Source organism: Epinephelus lanceolatus, chromosome 15, assembly GCF_041903045.1.
Source record: "Epinephelus lanceolatus isolate andai-2023 chromosome 15, ASM4190304v1, whole genome shotgun sequence".
NCBI lineage: Eukaryota > Metazoa > Chordata > Actinopteri > Perciformes > Serranidae > Epinephelus > Epinephelus lanceolatus.
Genome location: NC_135748.1, coordinates 9,159,834 through 9,180,241, shown reverse-complemented (window position 1 = coordinate 9,180,241; position 20,408 = coordinate 9,159,834). Strand labels below are relative to the sequence as shown.

At 39.2% G+C, this 20,408-nt stretch overlaps 1 protein-coding gene across 1 annotated transcript in view; it reads right to left on the bottom strand.

The window, feature by feature from the left end:
- Nucleotides 1-9,376: 9,376 nt before the first annotated feature.
- The window catches only part of LOC117267601 (calpain-1 catalytic subunit-like), a 31,036-nt gene continuing 20,004 nt past the window's right edge, over nt 9,377-20,408 (bottom strand). Inside the window, exons 13-21 of the mRNA XM_078174886.1 lie at nt 19,384-19,429; nt 19,166-19,234; nt 17,747-17,804; nt 17,543-17,604; nt 17,214-17,288; nt 16,943-17,021; nt 15,290-15,406; nt 13,235-13,287; nt 9,377-13,057 (exon numbers count right to left, since the gene is read on the bottom strand). Of these exons, the coding sequence (XP_078031012.1) occupies nt 13,031-13,057; nt 13,235-13,287; nt 15,290-15,406; nt 16,943-17,021; nt 17,214-17,288; nt 17,543-17,604; nt 17,747-17,804; nt 19,166-19,234; nt 19,384-19,429 (586 nt within the window). The 3' untranslated portion in view covers nt 9,377-13,030. The remainder of the gene's footprint in view (nt 13,058-13,234; nt 13,288-15,289; nt 15,407-16,942; nt 17,022-17,213; nt 17,289-17,542; nt 17,605-17,746; nt 17,805-19,165; nt 19,235-19,383; nt 19,430-20,408) is intronic.

The window sequence follows — 20,408 nt, the reverse complement described above, 5'->3', positions numbered from 1 at the left end:
TAAACATGAGAGAACATGGTTATGCTGCATATTACTTCAACCCAGAGAAGATTAACTAGCTAGTCAGCTTTGCCACTTCCACCTGAACCACACCACAATCACATTGTTCCAAACTTTGTAAATTGCATTTTCTCTCAACACATTATGGAGGATCACATAACAGCGCTCCATAAATGTTTAATTCACAATAACCACATAAACGACTCCTCAAATTAATCCTTAGAAGCTGACAATTCCGTCAACATTACTCCCATCACTGTACAGTATGGACTGACGGCACAGATCATCAAAGCTACAAGCAAACAAAACCTCCTTTGTACATTCACAACTACAGATTGTGTCTTACCTTTGCTGTTTTTTTTGTGGTTTAAACTTGTGTCTGGTGACATAAATGTCAACACCAGTAAACATGGAGCCTTTTGAGTTGAAATGGCAATGGGAGAGGAATGATGTCCATGACATCACATGGAAGTTACACAGAGAGCTTGTGTATTTCATGATCTGTGTCTCCATCTGCTGGTTAAATCAGTGGTAACACCTTCAGAAATGTTAGACCCTACATTTTATGTGGCATTGACTTTATGGAACTCTCATTCCAACTTATTATGGTTTACTATGAGTGGAGACATGAATACGGATCTGATTGATTGATTTTTTTTTTGTAATAAATAGAAAAACAGATGTTTTTATATTGATTTAATACGTCTAATGACATGTAAGTGACTTCAAAACAGTTTTACCCATGTCTGGGAGCCAAAGAGGGTGCACGATTATACTTAGAAAGGCCAATTTGAAGATCTCAAGTAAACATTTTTTCCTAAAACCTCTCCAAAGGTGTTCTGCTTCATTTTAAAAGCATCTGTCCATGCACAGGTGAAGTTCAGATGTTGCTGTATGGTTCACTAAAGTTTTGGGCTGCAACTATATAATTTCAAAGAAACATTCACTCTAAAACTGTAATGTTTGTCAGGTGAACATACAATGTTTCATTTATTCTGTCTCATTACATGACCCAGTAGTGTCTATACTGATGCGTACAACTCTTAGTAAATCTCTCAAGTGTCATCTTTAATTTGAGACTAAGATGACTAATATTGACCTCGTAGTTGCACAGAGATATTCTTCTGATTATGGGCATATCATTTTTGAGTAGAGACCTGAGAAAGAGGTCCAGTGAAGAAGTTAAATCGCCACTGTAACTGATTAATCCTGGCTTTATCTGTTTTTTAATGATATGAATAATGGAGAGAACTGCTGAGAGTATAATTCTGCCTCTGTGACACTGCTGGGTGTTGAGTCTTTTTACAATGCACCATCTAACTAGACTGAGTCTCATCCACAGCAAAGACAACTGGTGCAAACACAACCCTGGCCCCAACAACAACACCACCAGGTCAGCAACTATGACTGGCTTCTATTTTACAGATCTCATTTGGCCATTGAAATAATGTGGCACTGCTTAAAACCTGTTCTTCTCCGCCCACGGGGGCAGCGCCTCGTTGTCATTTGAATATTCAACACAGGGCATTTAAACATGAGAGAACATGGTCGTGCTGCATATAACTTCAACCCAGAGAAACATAACTTTTTAGTCAGCTTTGCCACTTCCACCTGAACCACACCACAATCACATTGTTCCAAACTTTGTAAATTGCATTTTCTCTCAACACATTATGGAGGATCACATACACTGAACAAAAATATAAATGCAACACTTTTGTTTTTGCTCCCATTTTTCATGAGCTGAACTCAAAGATCTAAAACATTTTCTACATACACAAAAGACCATTTTTCACAAATATTGTTAACAAATCTGTCTAAAATCTGTGTTAGTGAGCACTTCTCCTTTGCTGAGATAATCCATCCCACCTCACAGGTGTGGCATATCAAGATGCTGATTAGACAGCATGATTATTGCACAGGTGTGCCTTAGGCTGGCCACAATAAAAGGCCACTCTAAAATGTTCAGTTTTATCACACAGCACAATGCCACAGATGTTGCAAGTTTTGAGGGAGCGTGCAATTGGCATGCTGACTGCAGGAATGTCCACCAGAGCTGTTGCCCGTGAATTGAATGTTCATTTCTCTACCATAAGCCGTCTCCAAAGGCGTTTCAGAGAATTTGGCAGTACATCCAACCGGCCTCACAACCGCAGACCACGTGTAACCACACCAGCCCAGGACCTCCACATCCAGCATGTTCACCTCCAAGATCGTCTGAGACCCCCAACCGGACAGCTGCTGCAACAATCGGTTTGCATAACCAAAGAATTTCTGCACAGAAACCGTCTCAGGGAAGCTCATCTGCATGCTCGTCGTCCTCATCGGGGTCTCGACCTGACTGCAGTTCTTCATCGTAACCAACTTGAGTGGGCAAATGCTCACATTCGATGGCATCTGGCACGCTGGAGAAGTGTTCTCTTCACGGATGAATCCCGGTTTTCACTGTTCAGGGCAGATGGCAGACAGCGTGTGTGGCGTCGTGTGGGTGAGCGGTTTGCTGATGTCAACGTTGTGGATCGAGTGGCCCATGGTGGCGGTGGGGTTATGGTATGGGCAGGCATATGTTATGGACAATGAACACGGGTGCATTTTATTGATGCTATTTTGAATGCACAGAGATGACGTGACGAGATCCTGAGGCCCATTGTTGAGCCATTCATCCACGACCAGCATCTCATGTTGCAGCATGATAATGCACGGCCCCATGTTGCAAGGATCCGTACACAATTCCTGGAAGCTGAAAACATCCCAGTTCTTGCATGGCCAGCATACTCACCAGACATGTCACCCATTGAGCATGTTTGAGATGCTCTGGATCGGCGTATACGACAGCGTGTTCCAGTTCCTGCCAATATCCAGCAACTTCGCACAGCCATTGAAGAGGAGTGGACCAACATTCCACAGGACACAATCAACAACCTGATCAACTCGATGCGAAGGAGATGTGTTGCACTGCGTGAGGCAAATGGTAGTCACACCAGATACTGACTGGTTTTCTGACGCCCCCAGACCCCCCCAATAAAGTAAAACTGCACATTTCAGAGTGGCCTTTTATTGTGGCCAGCCTAAGGCACACCTGTGCAATATTCATGCTGTCTAATCAGCATCTTGATATGCCACACCTGTGAGGTGGGATGGATTATCTCGGCAAAGGAGAAGTGCTCACTAACACAGATTTTAGACAGATTTGTTAACAATATTTGTGAAAAATGGTCTTTTGTGTATATAGAAAATGTTTTAGATCTTTGAGTTCAGCTCATGAAAAATGGGAGCAAAAACAAAAGTGTTGCGTTTATATTTTTGTTCAGTGTAACAGCGCTCCATAAATTTTTATTTCACACTGTCCACACAAATGACCCCTCAAATTAATCCGTGGAAGCAAACAATCACTCTAAAAGTTTAACGTTTTGTCAGGTGAAGATAAAATGTTTCATTTATTCTGTCTTATTTCATGACCCAGTAGTGTCTATACTGATGCATACAGCTCTTAGTAAATCTCTCAGGTGTCATCTTTAATTTGAGTCCTAGATGACTAATATTGACCTTGTAGTTGCACAGAAATATTCTTTTGATTATGGGCATGTAATTTTTGAGTAGAGACGTGAGAAAGACACCTAGTGAAGAAGGTAAACTGCCTTTGTATTTGATAAAATCATTGCTTTTAGTTTGTTTTTTTGTTTTTTTTTTAACGTTGTGAATAATGACAAGAACTGCTCAGAGTACAATTCTGCCTCTGTGACACTGCTGGGTGTTGAATGATTTTACAATGCTCCTTGTAACTATACTGAATCTCATCCACAGGAAACACACTTGGCTCAAATACAACCCTGGCCACTACAGTGAAAACAACACAAGGTGAGCAACTTCTACTGGCTTTTATTCAACAGATCTCATTTGGCCATTGAAATAATGTGACATTGCTTAAAACCTGCTCTTCTCGAGAGCCCCCACCCACGAGAGAAGCGCTTCATTGTCATTTGAATATGCATCACAGCAGGGGCGATTGCTCTGAGACAACAAGGGAGGCTGAACTTCCCCTAAAATTTCATAGAAAAATGGTCAAATATGCACTATTGAATTTACATTGAAATATGAATTTACATTGCTTTAAACGTGCGCTAGGATGCATTTCACATCCTGACTATGATGTTCAAACGTCAGCTGTTTATCACCAGTTTTCAAACGCGACCTCCCTGTCATACATTCTCGTGTCAGATGGTGGACGCAGAGCCTCCAAGTATTCCTATGAGACAGCGTTGAACAGGTTTTTTTCATGCAGCAAAGTGAGACAGTGCCGTCCAGAGTTCCTTATTTCCATAAGCGATATAGCTCATTTCCACCATTTGTACAGTACACACACACAACACACACTGTAAATAAAGACATTTAAGTTGCCTTATTGAGTTTGTACCCTGTTTAGTGTCATTAGTTTGTTCGTTGGTTCGTTGACTCACAAAGCTGTAGTTGTGTGTGTGCAGTTGGTATGACAGGGTCACAGACCATTTTCTGCAAAAGGAGCGGAAGGCAGAATTCATATATAATATATGTGTGTTTCAGTAATATTTGAGAATGTTGCTATATAGCACTGTTTGTTACCCGGGTCATTGTTAAGGTGCTGCTCCTTCCAGAGAAATTTATTTTGAGAGAAAATCAGTACTGGTGGTGTAGACACAGTTCAGGTGTTTAAACCCACCTGAAAATCTTTGAGGTGTGTTTTGCTGTGGTTCTATGGCATGAGTGTGGTTGAAAAATGGCTTCAGTTAAATGTTCATTTCATAGATTACTGCCTCGCTACAATATGACAAATTTTATGATGTAAAGTTAAACTGAGCTTAGCCTGTTTGAAAGACCAGCAGCCGCCACTACATCATAGGGCATTTAAACATGAGAGAACATGGTCATTCTGCATATTGTTTCAACCCAGAGAAGCTTAACTAGCTAGTCAGCTTTGCCACTTCCACCTAAACCACACCACAATCACATTGTTCCAAACTTTGTAAAATGCGTTCTCTCTCAACACATTATGGAGGATCACATAACAGCGCTCCATAAATGTTTAATTCACAATAACCACACATACGACTCCTCAAATTAATCCTTAGATGCTAACAATTCCAACAGTGTTACTCCCATCACTGTACAGTATGGACTGACGGCACAGATCATCAAAGCTACAAGCAAACAAAACCTCCTATGTACATTCACAACTACAGATTGTGTCTTACCTTTGCTGTTTTTCTGGTCTGAACTTGTGTCTGGTGACGTAAATGTCAACACCAGTAAACATGGAGCCGTTTGAGTTTAAATGGCAATGGGAGAGGAATGATGTCCATGACATCACATGGAAGTTACACAGAGAGCTTGTGTATTTCATGATCTGTGTCTCCATCTGCTGGTTAAATCAGTGGTAACACCTTCAGAAATGTTAGACCCCACATTTTATGTGGCATTGACTTTATGGAAGGCTCATTCTATCCATTTATTAAGGTTTACTGAGTGGACACAGATCTGATTGATTGAGTTTTTTGAAAAGCAAAAACCAGATGTTTTTAGATGGATTTAATACGTCTAATGACATGTAAGTGACTTCAAAACAGTTTTACCCATGTCTGGGAGCCAAAGAGGGTGCACGATTATACCTTGAAAGGCCAATTTGAAGATCTCTTGTAAACATTTTCCACTAAAACCTCTCCAAAGTTGTTCTGCTTCGTTTTAAAAGCATCTGTCCATGCACAGGTGATGTTCAGATGTTGTTGTATGGTTTACTAGAGTTTTGGGCTGCAACTATATAATTTCAAAGAAACATTCACTCTAAAACTGTAATGTTTGTCAGGTGAACATAAAATGTTTCATTTATTCTGTCTTATTTCATGACCCAGTGGTGTCTATACTGATGTGTACAGCTCTTAGTAAATCTCTCAAGTGTCATCTTTAATTTGAGACCAGTGAAGAAGTTAAATCGCCACTGTAACTGATTAATCCTGACTTTATCTGTTTTTTAATGATATGAATAATGGAGAGAACTGCTGAGAGTATAATTCTGCCTCTGTGACACTGCTGGGTGTTGAGTCTTTTTACAATGCACCATCTAACTAGACTGAGTCTCATCCACAGCAAAGACAACCGGTGCAAACACAACCCTGGCCCCAACAACAACACCAGGTCAGCAACTATGACTGGCTTCTATTTTACAGATCTCATTTGGCCATTGAAATAATGTGGCACTGCTTAAAACCTGTTCTTCTTGAGAGCCCCCGCCCACGGGGGCAGTGCCTTGTTGTCATTTGAATATTCAGTGCAGGGCATTTAAACATGAGAGAACATGGTCATGCTGCATATTACTTCAACCCAGAGAAGATTAACTAGCTAGTCAGCTTTGCCACTTCCACCTGAACCACACCACAATCACATTGTTCCAAACTTTGTAAAATGCGTTCTCTCTCAAAACATCATGTAGGATCGCAAAACAAAAGTCCAAAAAATTTTACTTCAAAATATCGACACAAAGGATTCCTCAAATTAATCCTTAGATGCTAACAATTTCAGACAATGTTACTCCCATCACTGTACAGTATGGACTGACGGCACAGATCATCAAAGCTACAAGCAAACAAAACCTCCTTTGTACATTCACAACTACAGATTGTGTCTTACCTTTGCTGTTTTATGTCAACACCAGTTAACATGGAGTCTTTTGAATTTGAGAGGAATGATGTCCATGATCTGTGTCTCAGTCTGCTGGTTATATCAGTGGTAACACCTTCAGAAATGTTAGATTTTTGATGTTTGATGGGTTTGTTTGTTTTTTTTACAAAGCCCAAAACTGATGTTTTGTAGATGGATTTAATATGTCTAATGACATGTAAGTGACTTCAAAACAGTTTTACCCATGTCTGGGAGCCAAAGAGGGTGCACGATTATACCTTGAAAGGCCAATTTGAAGATCTCTTGTAAACATTTTCCACTAAAACCTCTCCAAAGGTGTTCTGCTTTGTTTTAAAAGCATTTGTCCATGCACAGGTGATATTCAGATGTTGTTGCATGGTTTACTAGAGTTTTGGGCTGCAAATACATGATTTTAAAGGAAAATTCACTCTAAAAGTATTTTTTTTTTTTTTTTGTCAGGTGAAGAGAAAATGTTTCATTTATTCTGTCTTATTTCATGACCCAGTTGCATCTTTACTGATGTTTACAGCTCTTAGTAAATCTCTCAACTGTCACCTCTAATATGATACCAAGATGACTTAGATTGATCTTGTAGTTGTAAAGAAATATTCATTTACTTATGGGCATATAATTATCAAGCAGAGACCTGAGAAAGAGGCTAACTGAAGAATTTAAACTGACATTGTCACTGATTAATCCTTGTTTTATGGGTTGTTTTTTTCTTTAACCATGTGAATTATGATGAAAACTGTTGAGAGTACAATTCTGCCTCTGTGATACTGCTGGGTGTTGAGTCTTTTTACAATGCACCGTCTCACTTGAATGAATTTCATCCACAGGAAACACACTCGGCTCAAACACAACCCTGGCCACTATAGTGACAACAGCACAAGGTGAGCAACTTCCACTGGCTTCTTTTTTTACAGTACACATTTGCCAATTGTAAATAATGACAGCAACTGTTGAGACTATAATTCTTCCTCTGTCATTATGTAGTAACAGTAAAAAAAATGTTTTTGGCTTTTATTTCTAGCTAATACCACAAGTGGGGTAACAAAGCTTGCCAAACAACCAACATCCATACTCCTGGCTGCTCTGCTGACGACTGTGCTGCAAATACTGCAACAACCAGCCTAAATACATGTGTGACTTACTAATCATACTAATCAATAATCAGTAACTATTAAATTTTAACTAACACATGTTGAGAGCGGGATTTCTTGATATTATTGTGACTTATCTATTCAAGCCTAAGGGAAATTGTATTATTGCTATTGCTTAACTTCTGCTTTACGCTATCCCTTCATGTGTAGAACTACGTTATTTTACAATCACAGTGATTACAATAATGTTTTATGTGGTGATCTGGATTATACTCATACTGGGGTTTTAAAATTAAGTACTGCCAATAATGATACATGTGCTCAATCATTTTTAAAAGCTAAGGTGAATGAAAAAGAGAGATTTTAAATTGATCGCCTTATCTATTATCATGACTTAAGCTGCACTGCTATTCCTAAAATTAATAAAGGCATACTAATTAATATGTGCTGTTTGTGTTTCTGTCTCTTGGAGCAATTTGTAAGAAATTCAATATATGATATGTCCTGATTTTAATGGATGTTACTTAACACCATCAAACCCAACACCATGCTTAAACAGGCTGCAAAGAGCTGATCAAAAGGCAGCACATTGTCACTTAAAGCTATGGTCTACGTTTAGAAAGATTGATCATTACTATTAACATCATTTAGATGGTGGTTATGGCCCAGTAGTGCTAGGTACACAATGTGAAGAGCAAGAGGAACCAAAAAAATCCATTCTCTCTGGCGGCTGCAGGCCTGCAAAGAAATTGACCAATCACAGCCATCCGGTCCGCATGGGAGTTACTCCTTGCCCAAATTTGCACTCTCTCTCTCTTACCCTCCGTATAATCCCCTCGCTCCATTTTGACACTCCTCTGCTCCTCGTCCTGCCTCGTCCCAACCCCCCTCCGCATTTTAATGTGCAAGCGGTTTGTAAGGCCATGAGCGATTGAGCTACACCTATGGAAAATAAAGAGAGCGACAGCAGCAAGCGGCCTCTGCTTGCCCCACTGGCAAAGGCCGAAAGGAAGCGTAAGTCTGCCTCTGAAAAGGCAGAAACGAAGAGGAAATGAGACAAATTGATGGCTCAAAACAGACTAAATATTGGGTCATCCTTTGACTGATGGAGAAAGCTCCAGCAAGATCTGGGCCTGAAAAGTGATGTTGATACAGCAGAGTTTTTGTTGAACAGGTAATATTTCGTGTGGATGTTGTGACATAGATAACTGTATGCCAGTGCTGGCTTATGACTGTGAAAGCTGCCGTTAGTTTTTTGTGTGGGTAGACGGCGTCGAAACATTTTGTTGCTATGCAGGAGGGGGTGTGTCGTTAGGAGGCTCCAAGGGGAGGGGGACACGAGCTTGGAGGGGAGGGATAATGGAGCACAGAGGGAAGGGTGTGTGTGTGTGGTGGGGAATACTTTTTTCAAATCTTTCTCATCGGCTTTCTAAACGTAGACCATAGCTTTAAGTTAGTTTTTTTAGTCTTGACTCTTATGTAGAAACTGACTACACATCTCCAAAGCCACAATTTGTGTGTATGCCATATGAAGCCTATTTCATCAGGAAACATACCTCAAGATATCTACAAGGCATTTACATAGTATAAAACAAATGCTGATATAACTGTTTGGCTAATGTCTTTATTTTGTAAGTACAAAGTGATTAAAATAAAAGTCTATTCAAGCCTAAATGAGAAAATGCATTAACACACTTAAAATACAGAAGAATCCCAACAGTGACTTAACAAGACAGAAAGCCTACAGCCATGCTAGCAGCTTTTTGTGGCTGTACTTGGACACAATGGTGCTTTGAGCTAAATGCTAATGTCAGCATGCTAACCATGGATGTATGCATAGAACTAGATACAGCACTGAAGGTAGGAGCCCTTTTATTTCTATTAAAGTTGTTAGGTGGTGCACAAAACCATAAAAGTTTGATTTCTATAGTACGAAATTGCCCGGATCTTCCCTATTGTGCAGCCAACAGAGCAAGCACAATTGAGACTTATAGTGGACCGAGCAGCTAACTTCCAGTTTAGCCCTCCATTATCTTGAAGGGGGATAAAATGATTTACTGCTAATTGTACATCTTTTCTAGACTTTTAAAATGATATCGGACTGAAGAGATCAAATCCTAACAGTGAAACATATTATTTTACAGGGGTTGAGACCCTTAAAAAAATGAATCAGCTTATTTACAGATGTCTCTTTCACAATGTGAGTCTAATGGAAAAACACTTTTTGGGCCCCATGACATCACGTCATGGTCCTAGATGTTGTAATTTCACATTTGGCCGCTTTGTTAATTTGGCTAAATTGGGAAAACCCAGCACTGTTCCTGGGGGCTTGATGCTAACACATTCATTATGTTAGTGTTAGCATGCTATTTAGCAGGTATAGAGTGCCCCAGGAATGAGTCCTAAAACCCGGAAATGAGTTAGCATTTTAACGCTTCTGCTTCTTATATCTGAAAGTGAATGGCCTGAAATAAGGTCTGTGGTTAACACAAGCTTAAAAGGCTTTCACATTTTGTTGTACAACATAAAATATGTCAGTAAATACCCCACTCATGAATTTTGAGGCTTTTTTGTGTCTTAAAAAAAGTGGTTGTAAACAAGTGGCTAATTGAGACCACAGACGGTCATCATGCCTAATATAGCTTTACAGCCATGCTGTGGGGACAATGTTAAGTCATGCGACTGTTTGTTTAAAGCATAATGTTAGCTTTATACTTCTGGCATTTACACTTCAAAAATCATAAAAGTTGTTTTCATTTGTGAAGATTATCTTGCTGAACAAAACATGTTAGTATCATTAACATTTGTTTTCCACATTATCCTGCAATAATCCAGAAGTCCAGTGGAAAAATCCCATTGGCTTTTTGACTGGGGCACCAAGGCGACGCTAACGTCTACAGTGGCATACAGGAAACATCATCCTGGAGCACTCTGTACCATTTACCATGATCACCATCTTAGTTTAGCACATTAGCATGCTAACATTTACCAATTAGCACTAATTTAATATATGAAAAGTGATTTACTGTTTTGGACAAATTAATTTTTCTTACCTAATGATGGCACTTGATCAAAAGTTTAGAGATCACCACAGTGATTACAATTCATCCTTGGAGGGTAATGAATGTGTGAATAGACTTTATGATTTTACGGCAACAAGTCAGGGGATCACTACAGTCAGTAAACTACATCCTCTGAGCACCATGACTATGTGTACCAAATTTCATGGCAATCCATCCAATAGTTACTGTGATATTTAATGGAGGACTGACCAATGCTAGCATGGCAAGAAAAATAAAACATCTATCTTACAGTAAAACAGAACATGCAGTAATTCAATCCAAAACAAATAAATGATGTACAAAGACAACAATATGTAGAATTCATATGTATCATAGTATAATTTCACATTACTATTTGTATTTATTAATACGTTTACTAGGGGTGTAACACTGCACAAATTGTTGATGTGAAACAATTTTTGTTTTCATGATCTAATTTTGATTTTATATGGCGGTGCTCCATATCTGCTTTAAAAAAAAAAAAAAAAAAAGACGCAAAAAAACGCAAAAAAAAACGCAAATATTTTGCAGGGAGAAAAGAAAAATTGTTTTTTACTATTTTTTGGAACAAGGTCAATGTTTCCGAGCTTTTGCAAAAGCATCAACCAATCACACTGCGTCTACTTATTAGGATTAAAAACAACAACAGAGAGGCTCTATAGCGGAAACCGAGACAGCAAGTTTCATCACTTCTTTCAACCGCCCCCCCCCCCCCCCCCCGATGCCGCCTCGGTTGAAAACGCTGTGCTAAAGTGCCCTCTTGAGTGGCGAAAATGAGAGGATGTGCCCTTTCAGCTGCCCTCTTGAATGATGAAAACGAGCTGATGTGCCCTTTTGGCTGCCCTCTTGAGTGTTACTTTTAGCCTGGATTGTCTATATAATCTTAATTAAGAATCAAGGACGAAGACTATTTCGCCATACATGACACACTAGCTTATTGCGCACCATTGGGGCCCCATGTCATGCAGTAGGTGCTCTTTTTTCCTTTTTGCCCCTGCCCCTCCAACATCCTGAGTTCGTCACTGTAAACAAGTATTGCAACTATTGCTAATTCACATCACTGCCGGTATGAATAGTTTGTATAGAAAATATTCTCACTAAAGTATTTTGCATTTTTGTGTCATTTAAATGCGCAATATGTCATTTTCTGCTGCTAATAACAGATGGACAGTTGGATGACGTCACGAAGTAGCGTGGGATCATGGGAGTTGTAGTCATATAACAGATACAGATCTGACGTTCCTCACTCCCCGAAACCGACCGTGGCAGCTTTTTTGGCAGAGCGAGCTTCAGCAGCAGAGAAATGCTCATGGACGAGGTATATTACTGAAGTTATATTCACTTTATGCAAATGGGTGTAGCACCACACCAATATTAATCCTTGATTTAGCTCTCTTCTTATCCCAAATTCTTCTGGGATCGCTTGGTTGACCCGTACGTTTCCGTTTTACCGGCTTGTTTACCGGGACAGCTTCGGTGTCAGAAGGTGCAGCAACCGTCAATGCATAATCATGATCCATGACGAATTAGCTTAGCCTAGCAACAGTAACGTTCATTCTCTGACGTCTCATCCGGTCTGCTTCTTCTTCTCCTCCTTCATTTAATGGCTATGGTAACTGGGGTTACGTCACCATTGACATGTGACCTAATGACACAGTCCGTAACTTTTATTAATATTTCATATTTATCTGGGTTTGAAAAATTGTTGGAAACATTTCTGATAATCAAAGTACACAACTAAACAAAATATATAATATTGGTTTAGTCGTTTTTAGACATTTTTTTGTGGAAAATCTACATATTATACCTTTAATTGCCACACCCCAAGTAAAGGTCTTAAGAATGACAGAACACACATGAAATACAGAACCAAACTGTTGTATTTTGTTGTATTCCATGCTATGCACAATTTGGCCACTGTACTGTCTGTAACAGGTAAGCACAGTTAACATTGTCATTGTGATTTTAAGAAAAAAAACAAGGTAGCCTGCATCTGCTTCACAGTGCATGTTACTCCCAGTTACTGGGAAGTGACAGTTTTTGTTAGACCCCTTTCAGTAGCAAAGTTCAAAGTAAATGCCCCGTTGTTTCATACCATATAATACCTCATCTCCACAAGAACACACATTTATTTTCTTTTACATATTCTGCTGCTGTAATTCCAAATGAATCCTGCAGTTCATCCTCTCTGCCAGGCTAAGTGTACATCGTAAGGTACATCCACTGCAAATTAAGGAGGGAGATATTATTATTGCACTTCAGTGTATGTGTAGCTCTGGTTAAAAAGCATGATTATTTTATCACAGAAATCTAAAGCTATTGTACAAAATTGTCATATTTTATAGAAAAACACTCATTTTATGAAATGTAGCCATAACACCTCTGAAAAATGTTTATTACCTCTGGTTCACGAAGGCTTATGTTCATTCCATCGGACAACTGCCTGTAGATTGCTATTGAGAAAGGCAGAAATTCTTATTACCTCAGAAACTGTGAGGGCAAAGAGTGGGAGTCAGAGATGCCAAGAAGTTCATAATTTCATCCTCTTTGTTTTTACCAGAAGCTGCATTCTGGTACTGCCTCATAATGTATGTAAAACAATGGTGAGGTGCCACTGAAATGCACTGGTCATTCTTTAGCAACTGTTGCCTCCTCAGTGGTACACTCATACAGTGTAGTCCTCTCATGCTAACCCAGTATTGAAAATCCCAAATTAGACTTCACATGTTAAAACATTACCTCAGCAAAGAGTCTACAGAGATTCTAGCAGCTTTCCCAGCAAACATTGAGACGTTGTATTATCATTGTATGGATGTCCAGTCAAGACATCACCTTTCTGGTTTAAAAATAGCTCAAAAATGGAAGCTGTGCCGACGTCCGAAACGTTACCTGGCCATCAGCTGTACCTCCTTAGTGAGCGTCCTAACAATGTCGAAATCAGATTAATGTGACCAAATAATAAAACTAATGACACCACCTTAAAGAAAACATCCTATATAGCCAATTCCAATGCCTAAGAAGTATTTACTGATTTGCAGAGGCCACTCCCAGTGGGTTTTCAGACAGAGCTTGCAAACCCAGGGTAATTTTGAGCGTGATACACAGACATAAGCCTGCAAGTCAGTCTCTCAATTTCTGTCACCAATGTATTGTGACAAGTAACTGAGCTATTATTGAGAGTAGCAATTTGTTGAGTACAGTAAAGCCTATGTTAAACATTTACTTGGATATATGTCTTCCATCTTTTTTTTTTCTCTGTAAACTCATCCCATGTTATTTTGTTTTTTTATTTTTTGTTTTAATTATTTTGTTACACCTGAAATGTTAAAATTTTGAGTAGTATGGTTGCCTCTCATTGGTTGCTTCTACTGTACAGGTGATGTCCCACCCTTGTATGTTTTTTTTAAGCCTTGACTAAGACCTACAGAGGTTCAAATATTATTTCTCTTTTACCCTTTAACATTCTGCTTTTTGTAGAGCACATTTTGAGTCCCTATATCTTTAGGTTTAGGTATATTATGCAAAAAAAGAAAAAAAAATCCACTAGATGTCACTGTGTCTTTCCTTTGCACTTTGCTTCCTCCAGGCAGTTGGTAATGAAAAAAGTCACTCCAGACGTGAGGGCTCTGTGTGGTGGGATTTTCAAAGGTGCTTACTTACTGCTCCTTACTGAACAGATTTATGTAACTTTACATAAAAAAATCAAATGACCTTTTCAAAACATGCTAAACCAAATGGTTCATTTTTCCTTTTATGGTAAAGGTAGCAAAGCTGAGCTAATGTAATTAAAATGGAATATTTGCTGAAAAATAGAAACACTTCTGATTATTCCTTGTTGGCAAATGATACATTAAATGTTATCCATACATACACACACACACACACACACACACACACACACACACACACACAATGGTAATGGTAAACACTTGGAATAAATACATGGGAATAGTACTAGTACTGGTGATACAACAAATTCTGTAGTAAAAAAATGATTTATGTTTGTATACTAACATATTACTTGCATTATAAAAAATATATGGTTTGTAATTTCGATTTTTTTTTCTGTTTTACAAATATCATGAAGTGACATCTCAACCATTTGGTAGAGGCCCATATTTTAAAAACTATGGGGTCTGTTAGAAAAAACAACAACATTTGTTATTACTGTTATTATAAAGGAAACAAAAAATACAAAAAAAAATGTTAGTGTGGACATTAAAAGGGTTAAGGATTTAACCACTATAACAAAGGCTCTGTTGAATTTCCTCTGTCATTGATGTATTTTTGGAGTGCCTTAAAAATTCACTGCAAATTTGAAATGAGTAAAAAATTTGAGCAAAAATTTTGCTCAGAAAAGTTACTCAAAGACAATAACAAAATCTAAAGAAAAGTATTTAGGCTATACGTACGATAAGTATTTTCTACTGTCACCAGCTGCCCAAATTTACTTACCACTCATGCAGTCGAAGCGAAGGATGAGACTGATAAAGCTCTCCAGCGACATGTGTCCTGAGGAGGCACCGTAGCGCAGAGCCATCAAGTTCAGCATGTTATCACTGATCCTCTTTCCTAACCAGCATTAAAGGGACAAAAGTTTAGGTATGACTTATGTTAGGGCTGCTACTAACTATTGTTTTTATTAACGATTGATCTGCAAATTATGTTTCATTTCATTAAGCCATGACACTGTCACTCTGTCATGGCCGACTAAGACATGTGAACAGAACAGACCTGTAATGCATGATACTAGTAACAGTGGTCTGCTGTGAAAAAGGTGTCCTGTGCATGAAATTCCAAATATGTGGATGTATCAAAATGCAAGGTGACTGGAATATGTTTGAGTTATTATATGTTTATCATCAATGTCAATCAAACACAAAAGCAGGCGATTAACATAACATGTCTGAAGTACAGCTCAGTATTTGTATTACTGACTGACAAGCATGCTGTCAGCCAACTATTATGGCTCCTTTCTAGTCACACTTCATGTGATATTCGCCCATCTTCACACACATTCATACACTGATGCCAAAGGCTGCCATGCAAGGTGCCAAACTGCTCATCAGGCTCTAATCTCATCAAAGCATTCACATGCACTTTCACACACCGATTAAAAGATTAAGATTAAAGTTTCACTGATTGTCACACACCTAAGTCTGTGAAATTTGTTCTCCGCATTTGACCCATCCCCTGAGGGAGCGGTGAGCAGCAGCGGTGCTGCGCTCGGGAATCATGTGGTGATCACCGATGGCAGATAGCAAGAAGATATCCTGGGTAAGTTGAACTGGCTTCGTTTTACAGGCCTCAGCTGTGTCTTGGTCTTGTGATTAGTTGTCTGTGTATATATACCTGTGTGATTCCCTTTCCCATTTCCTGCCTGGTGTCTTGTGTTCTGTTTTGGATTTCTACGCTGAGTTCATCCCTGTGTTCATCATGTTTTTCCTGGTTTTCAGTTTGACTTTCAGTTACCTGCCTGTTTTGGATTTTTCTGTTTGTTTGTTTTTGTTGTGTTTTTTTAAATCAGCTTTCTTAAAGCTCTCTTCTGTTCTAAATCCACTGTCCACTGCTTTGCATTTGGGTCCTTTCCTGAAATGATGCATGACAATCAAACAAAAGCCAAAAACTGTGTTGTATCAAGAATCCGCGAGCTGTAAATTCACTACTTCCATGCGAAAGAGAGAAGACAAAGTTATATCGGAGCTTTACAGTGAAAAGTCTCTCCTCCTCTGTGCTGCTGCATCCTGTTCGCAGCTGTCTGTTCAAAGACTAGTGTTATACACTGCACAGCACTCTGACTAGCAAAAAAAAAAACAAAATAAAACAAAAAAAAAAAACAAAAACATGACAGCTCAATTAAAGCTATCTCAGTCGACTGAGGGGTCTCCGACTGACAGTTCTAATCTGGCAGCTCAGCTGTACACATTATATATCAGGCACCTGATTTCATTGCATTGTTTGCATCAAAAACTGTTTTGAATGCAAACGATTAGAAATGGTTGGAAAGATTTTGCAATTTCTGTCCCAGGCATAAGATTTAAAGTAAAGAGGATAAATCCCAGGAGGGTTCTGTCTATAGTAGACAAGGAGAAGTGGATGATGGTCTACCTGCAGCAATGCTAGCATTCCTCAGCTCACTCAGTGACAGTGTTCCTGTTTGTGAAACATCAATGCGGAAGAAAATGTCCTGGAAAAAGAGAAGATGGTAAGATATGTAAAGCTGGACAACTCAAGAAAACACAAAAACTACACACAACCTCTAAATAGACGCATTGATACGGGAATGAACAGAGTTATACAGTCATGTCTATAATTATGAATGTCATCAGTAATCTTTGTGTTATTCTGAGAATTTTAACCTTCACGTGCTTCCTTTTACCTTGTATGTGACGATCTTGTTCCACAGACGAACAAATTCGTCAACGTTCAGTTTGCCGGAGGGCCTACTTGATGTCTAACCCAACATTAAGAAATCAGAGCTGTGCATGTCGTTTCACATCTTAGCCTGACCTTCAAATTTGATTGTGTGTGTGAAACCAGCAAAAGGGCAGGCAGGTTTTGGCGTGTACACTACTCAAGCGTCTTATATAACTACCTTTATTGTGAGAGAATACCCGTTAAGCAAACTGGCAGCCGAGATGGAGAAAAAAAAACCAAACTTGTTTTTCCAGTATACCAATTCATAATTGATATCAGATAAGAGGATACATCCATCAGAGCAACCATGCTGCGACAGGCGTCAGTGCTGAAGCCTCTGGATTGCAAGTCTCCTGTAGAAATATAGAAAAAAATGCACTTACTTTGGCTAAAACCCAACAACACAGCAGTGCTATGTAAGATTATTATATATGAATATTCTTTTAGCTCATATGCTGTCAAGCATCAAGTCATTTTGGAGTTTACATTTCAAACCTTTCAGGAAGTTTTCATTTAGAAGCTTCTGGAGCTGCTCAGCATTCACTTCTTCATCCTAGTGATGAAATCAAAACAAGGAAAGACTTGTAGTCTCACATTATCTGTTGCTTTTATATTGAGGGGAAATAATACCATGCTACACCTTATGGGTTAGATGTAAATCACACAGGTGTAGTTAAAACAATATAAAACATCTTTCTGTTTACAACATTTAAAATTCCTGATCCAACGGAGCAATAACCCCAAAGAATAAGACAACACCAAAAGGAATAATGACAAACCTCAAATAGAAAATAGGAGTACAGACATGAAAGCCCAGTTCTGTTTTAATCGAAGGAAAAGACTGAATCACAATATTTACTAACAATAACTTACGGGTACATAACCCCTGTGTCACGTACATAGAGTCAAAAGGTGCTGAGCAAACGCTGGCTAAATTGGTACATTCTTAGCCACCTAAAAAAACAGGCTCATCTAAAAAAAAGTGCACACTATTTTAAGAATATTTTCCCCACTTTACCATGCTGTCAGCTAGCGATGGGGAGCTAAACAAACACTGCAAACACTGATGTCTCTCATTCTGGTCTTGTCGATGGTGTGGCTCAAAGAGGACAAGTGTGATGATTTGTGAATGGACTGAAGAAGCAAGACACCTAGGGTTCTGCGACCCTTGACCTTAGACTCCTCCTTCCTCTCCTGCCAAGCAGACACTAATAGAGAGTGGAGGACCTCATGAATATATTTTCCCTGTTTGGTTTTAATATATTTAAACAAAAAAATAAGCTTTTAACCTTTCATGTGCTGTTGTCTCCTGCCTTTGCTGAGACTGGTTGTCAAATCAGAACCTGTAGGTCCACTGCAACGCACTGCTGTGGAGGTGTTATAGTTCTCTTTTGCAGCACATATTGCAGTAATTCCAGTGTGTTTGTTGACAGACTATAGGCTTGAATTTATTTTTATTTGCTTGTTTTCTGAGCCCTGCAGCTGGCAAGATTGTAGGCGTAGGTTTCTGGGGGAATGTAGGCACAGGCCCTCTCAGTATTTAGAGCATGTGCATATGGTCCCCCAGTAAAAACATAAAAGTAGCAAAGGACTTTGACAAAATTAAAGCCATTTACACCAACAACTGCTGCAGAGAATGCACAAATTAGGGCATAAATATTCACCAGAAATGAAATGCTTAAAATTTTCTAATCCCCAGATCCTTTGTTTTTTATGTGTTTTTTAAATTGTGATTTTATTTATTTTTAATTTTTTTTATTCATTTTTTTTTGCTAACAGTTTCGACACAGACACCCACAGTGGGCCACAGGCCTAATTACCATTATTTTACCTTGTTCAGTGATAGATATTGAATTGAGAGACATTTATTTAAAGACAATCACTGAGATTATTACTAAGAGACACACAAATTACCTTGTCACAGTATTGGCGGAACAACATCCTCTTATCTTCGATATCCTCTCCATTTTCAATATGCATGGGCTGCAAAAGATTGAGTGCTTTCAGCTCACTCATTTCAGCTGTTAAATATGTGTGTCATATGCTATCGGTGTAATCAACAAAATAAACAACATGCAACGCAACAGCAAAATAATATAAACATTGCCAATATATTTTAAAATCTTGCGTACCTCTTCAGCTTCCTCATTTTCATGGTCATGGGCACCAGAATTCTCACTGAAAGGAAAGACAAGAGACATCAGTACATAATGTGTTGCCAGTGATGTGCATGACACGTTACTGAGTAACTCGTTACAGTAATGTGATCACTTTTTTCAGTAACAAGTAGTGTAAGGGAGTACAATGTGAAATTAAGCAATGACATTACAGCTACTACTCACAGTAACGCTCTGTTACTTTGACATTTTCAGAATCAGCTTTTTTGCAGTCTTAATGAGTTAACTAGTCCATACCCATTGAATGCACAGTTGCCCACGTACAGTTTCACATGGTGTGTGTTTGGGATACAGGTCATAGGAAATTGCAGATTAAATAGTCAACTGAACCCATTAAGAAGAGCAATGTATTCAGACAGAGTTTTTGTGATTTTGATAGTACGATTGCTTTATTGAAAGTACAGTAGTACCATTGCCAATAGTGGGATAGTTAGTGGGCTAAAACTGTACATTTGTAGTTGAGGTAGCACGTTGAAAGGCAGATAGTTAAAGTGTTTATATGTTGTATTGACTTAAAAGTGGGGCGTACTGGTAGTTCACATGGGAAAGGTGCGGCTAGCCCTTGTTGCAGCAGCATACCATACCATGACTTAGTCATACCAAAAAGGGGCCTAGATAAGAAATTAGCTCTCTAGCGCCCCCATTTTGTTTGATGGGGTCAATAATGGAGGGGTCCCCTCAGATTATGTGTGGTCATATGCCTACAAAGTTGCGTGGTGATCAGTGAAACCCTTGAGATGTTATACACCTTTATGTGATGAGCCACGCCCTCCGCAATATTCATTGCCTTATAGAAGCTCAGTTTTAGTAAGTTTTCCAACTTTTGCCAAGAGGGTGGGGGATGGGGGCGGGGGCGGGTGGTGGTTGGGGGCGGTCCGCGTCGGGCGGTGGGTGGGCGGGCCCTCCTGCCCCGCCTGTCTGGGGTGTGTCTCTGGTTCTCTGGGGGTGCCAGCCATTGCCGCCCTGGGTCCTTGGGCCTG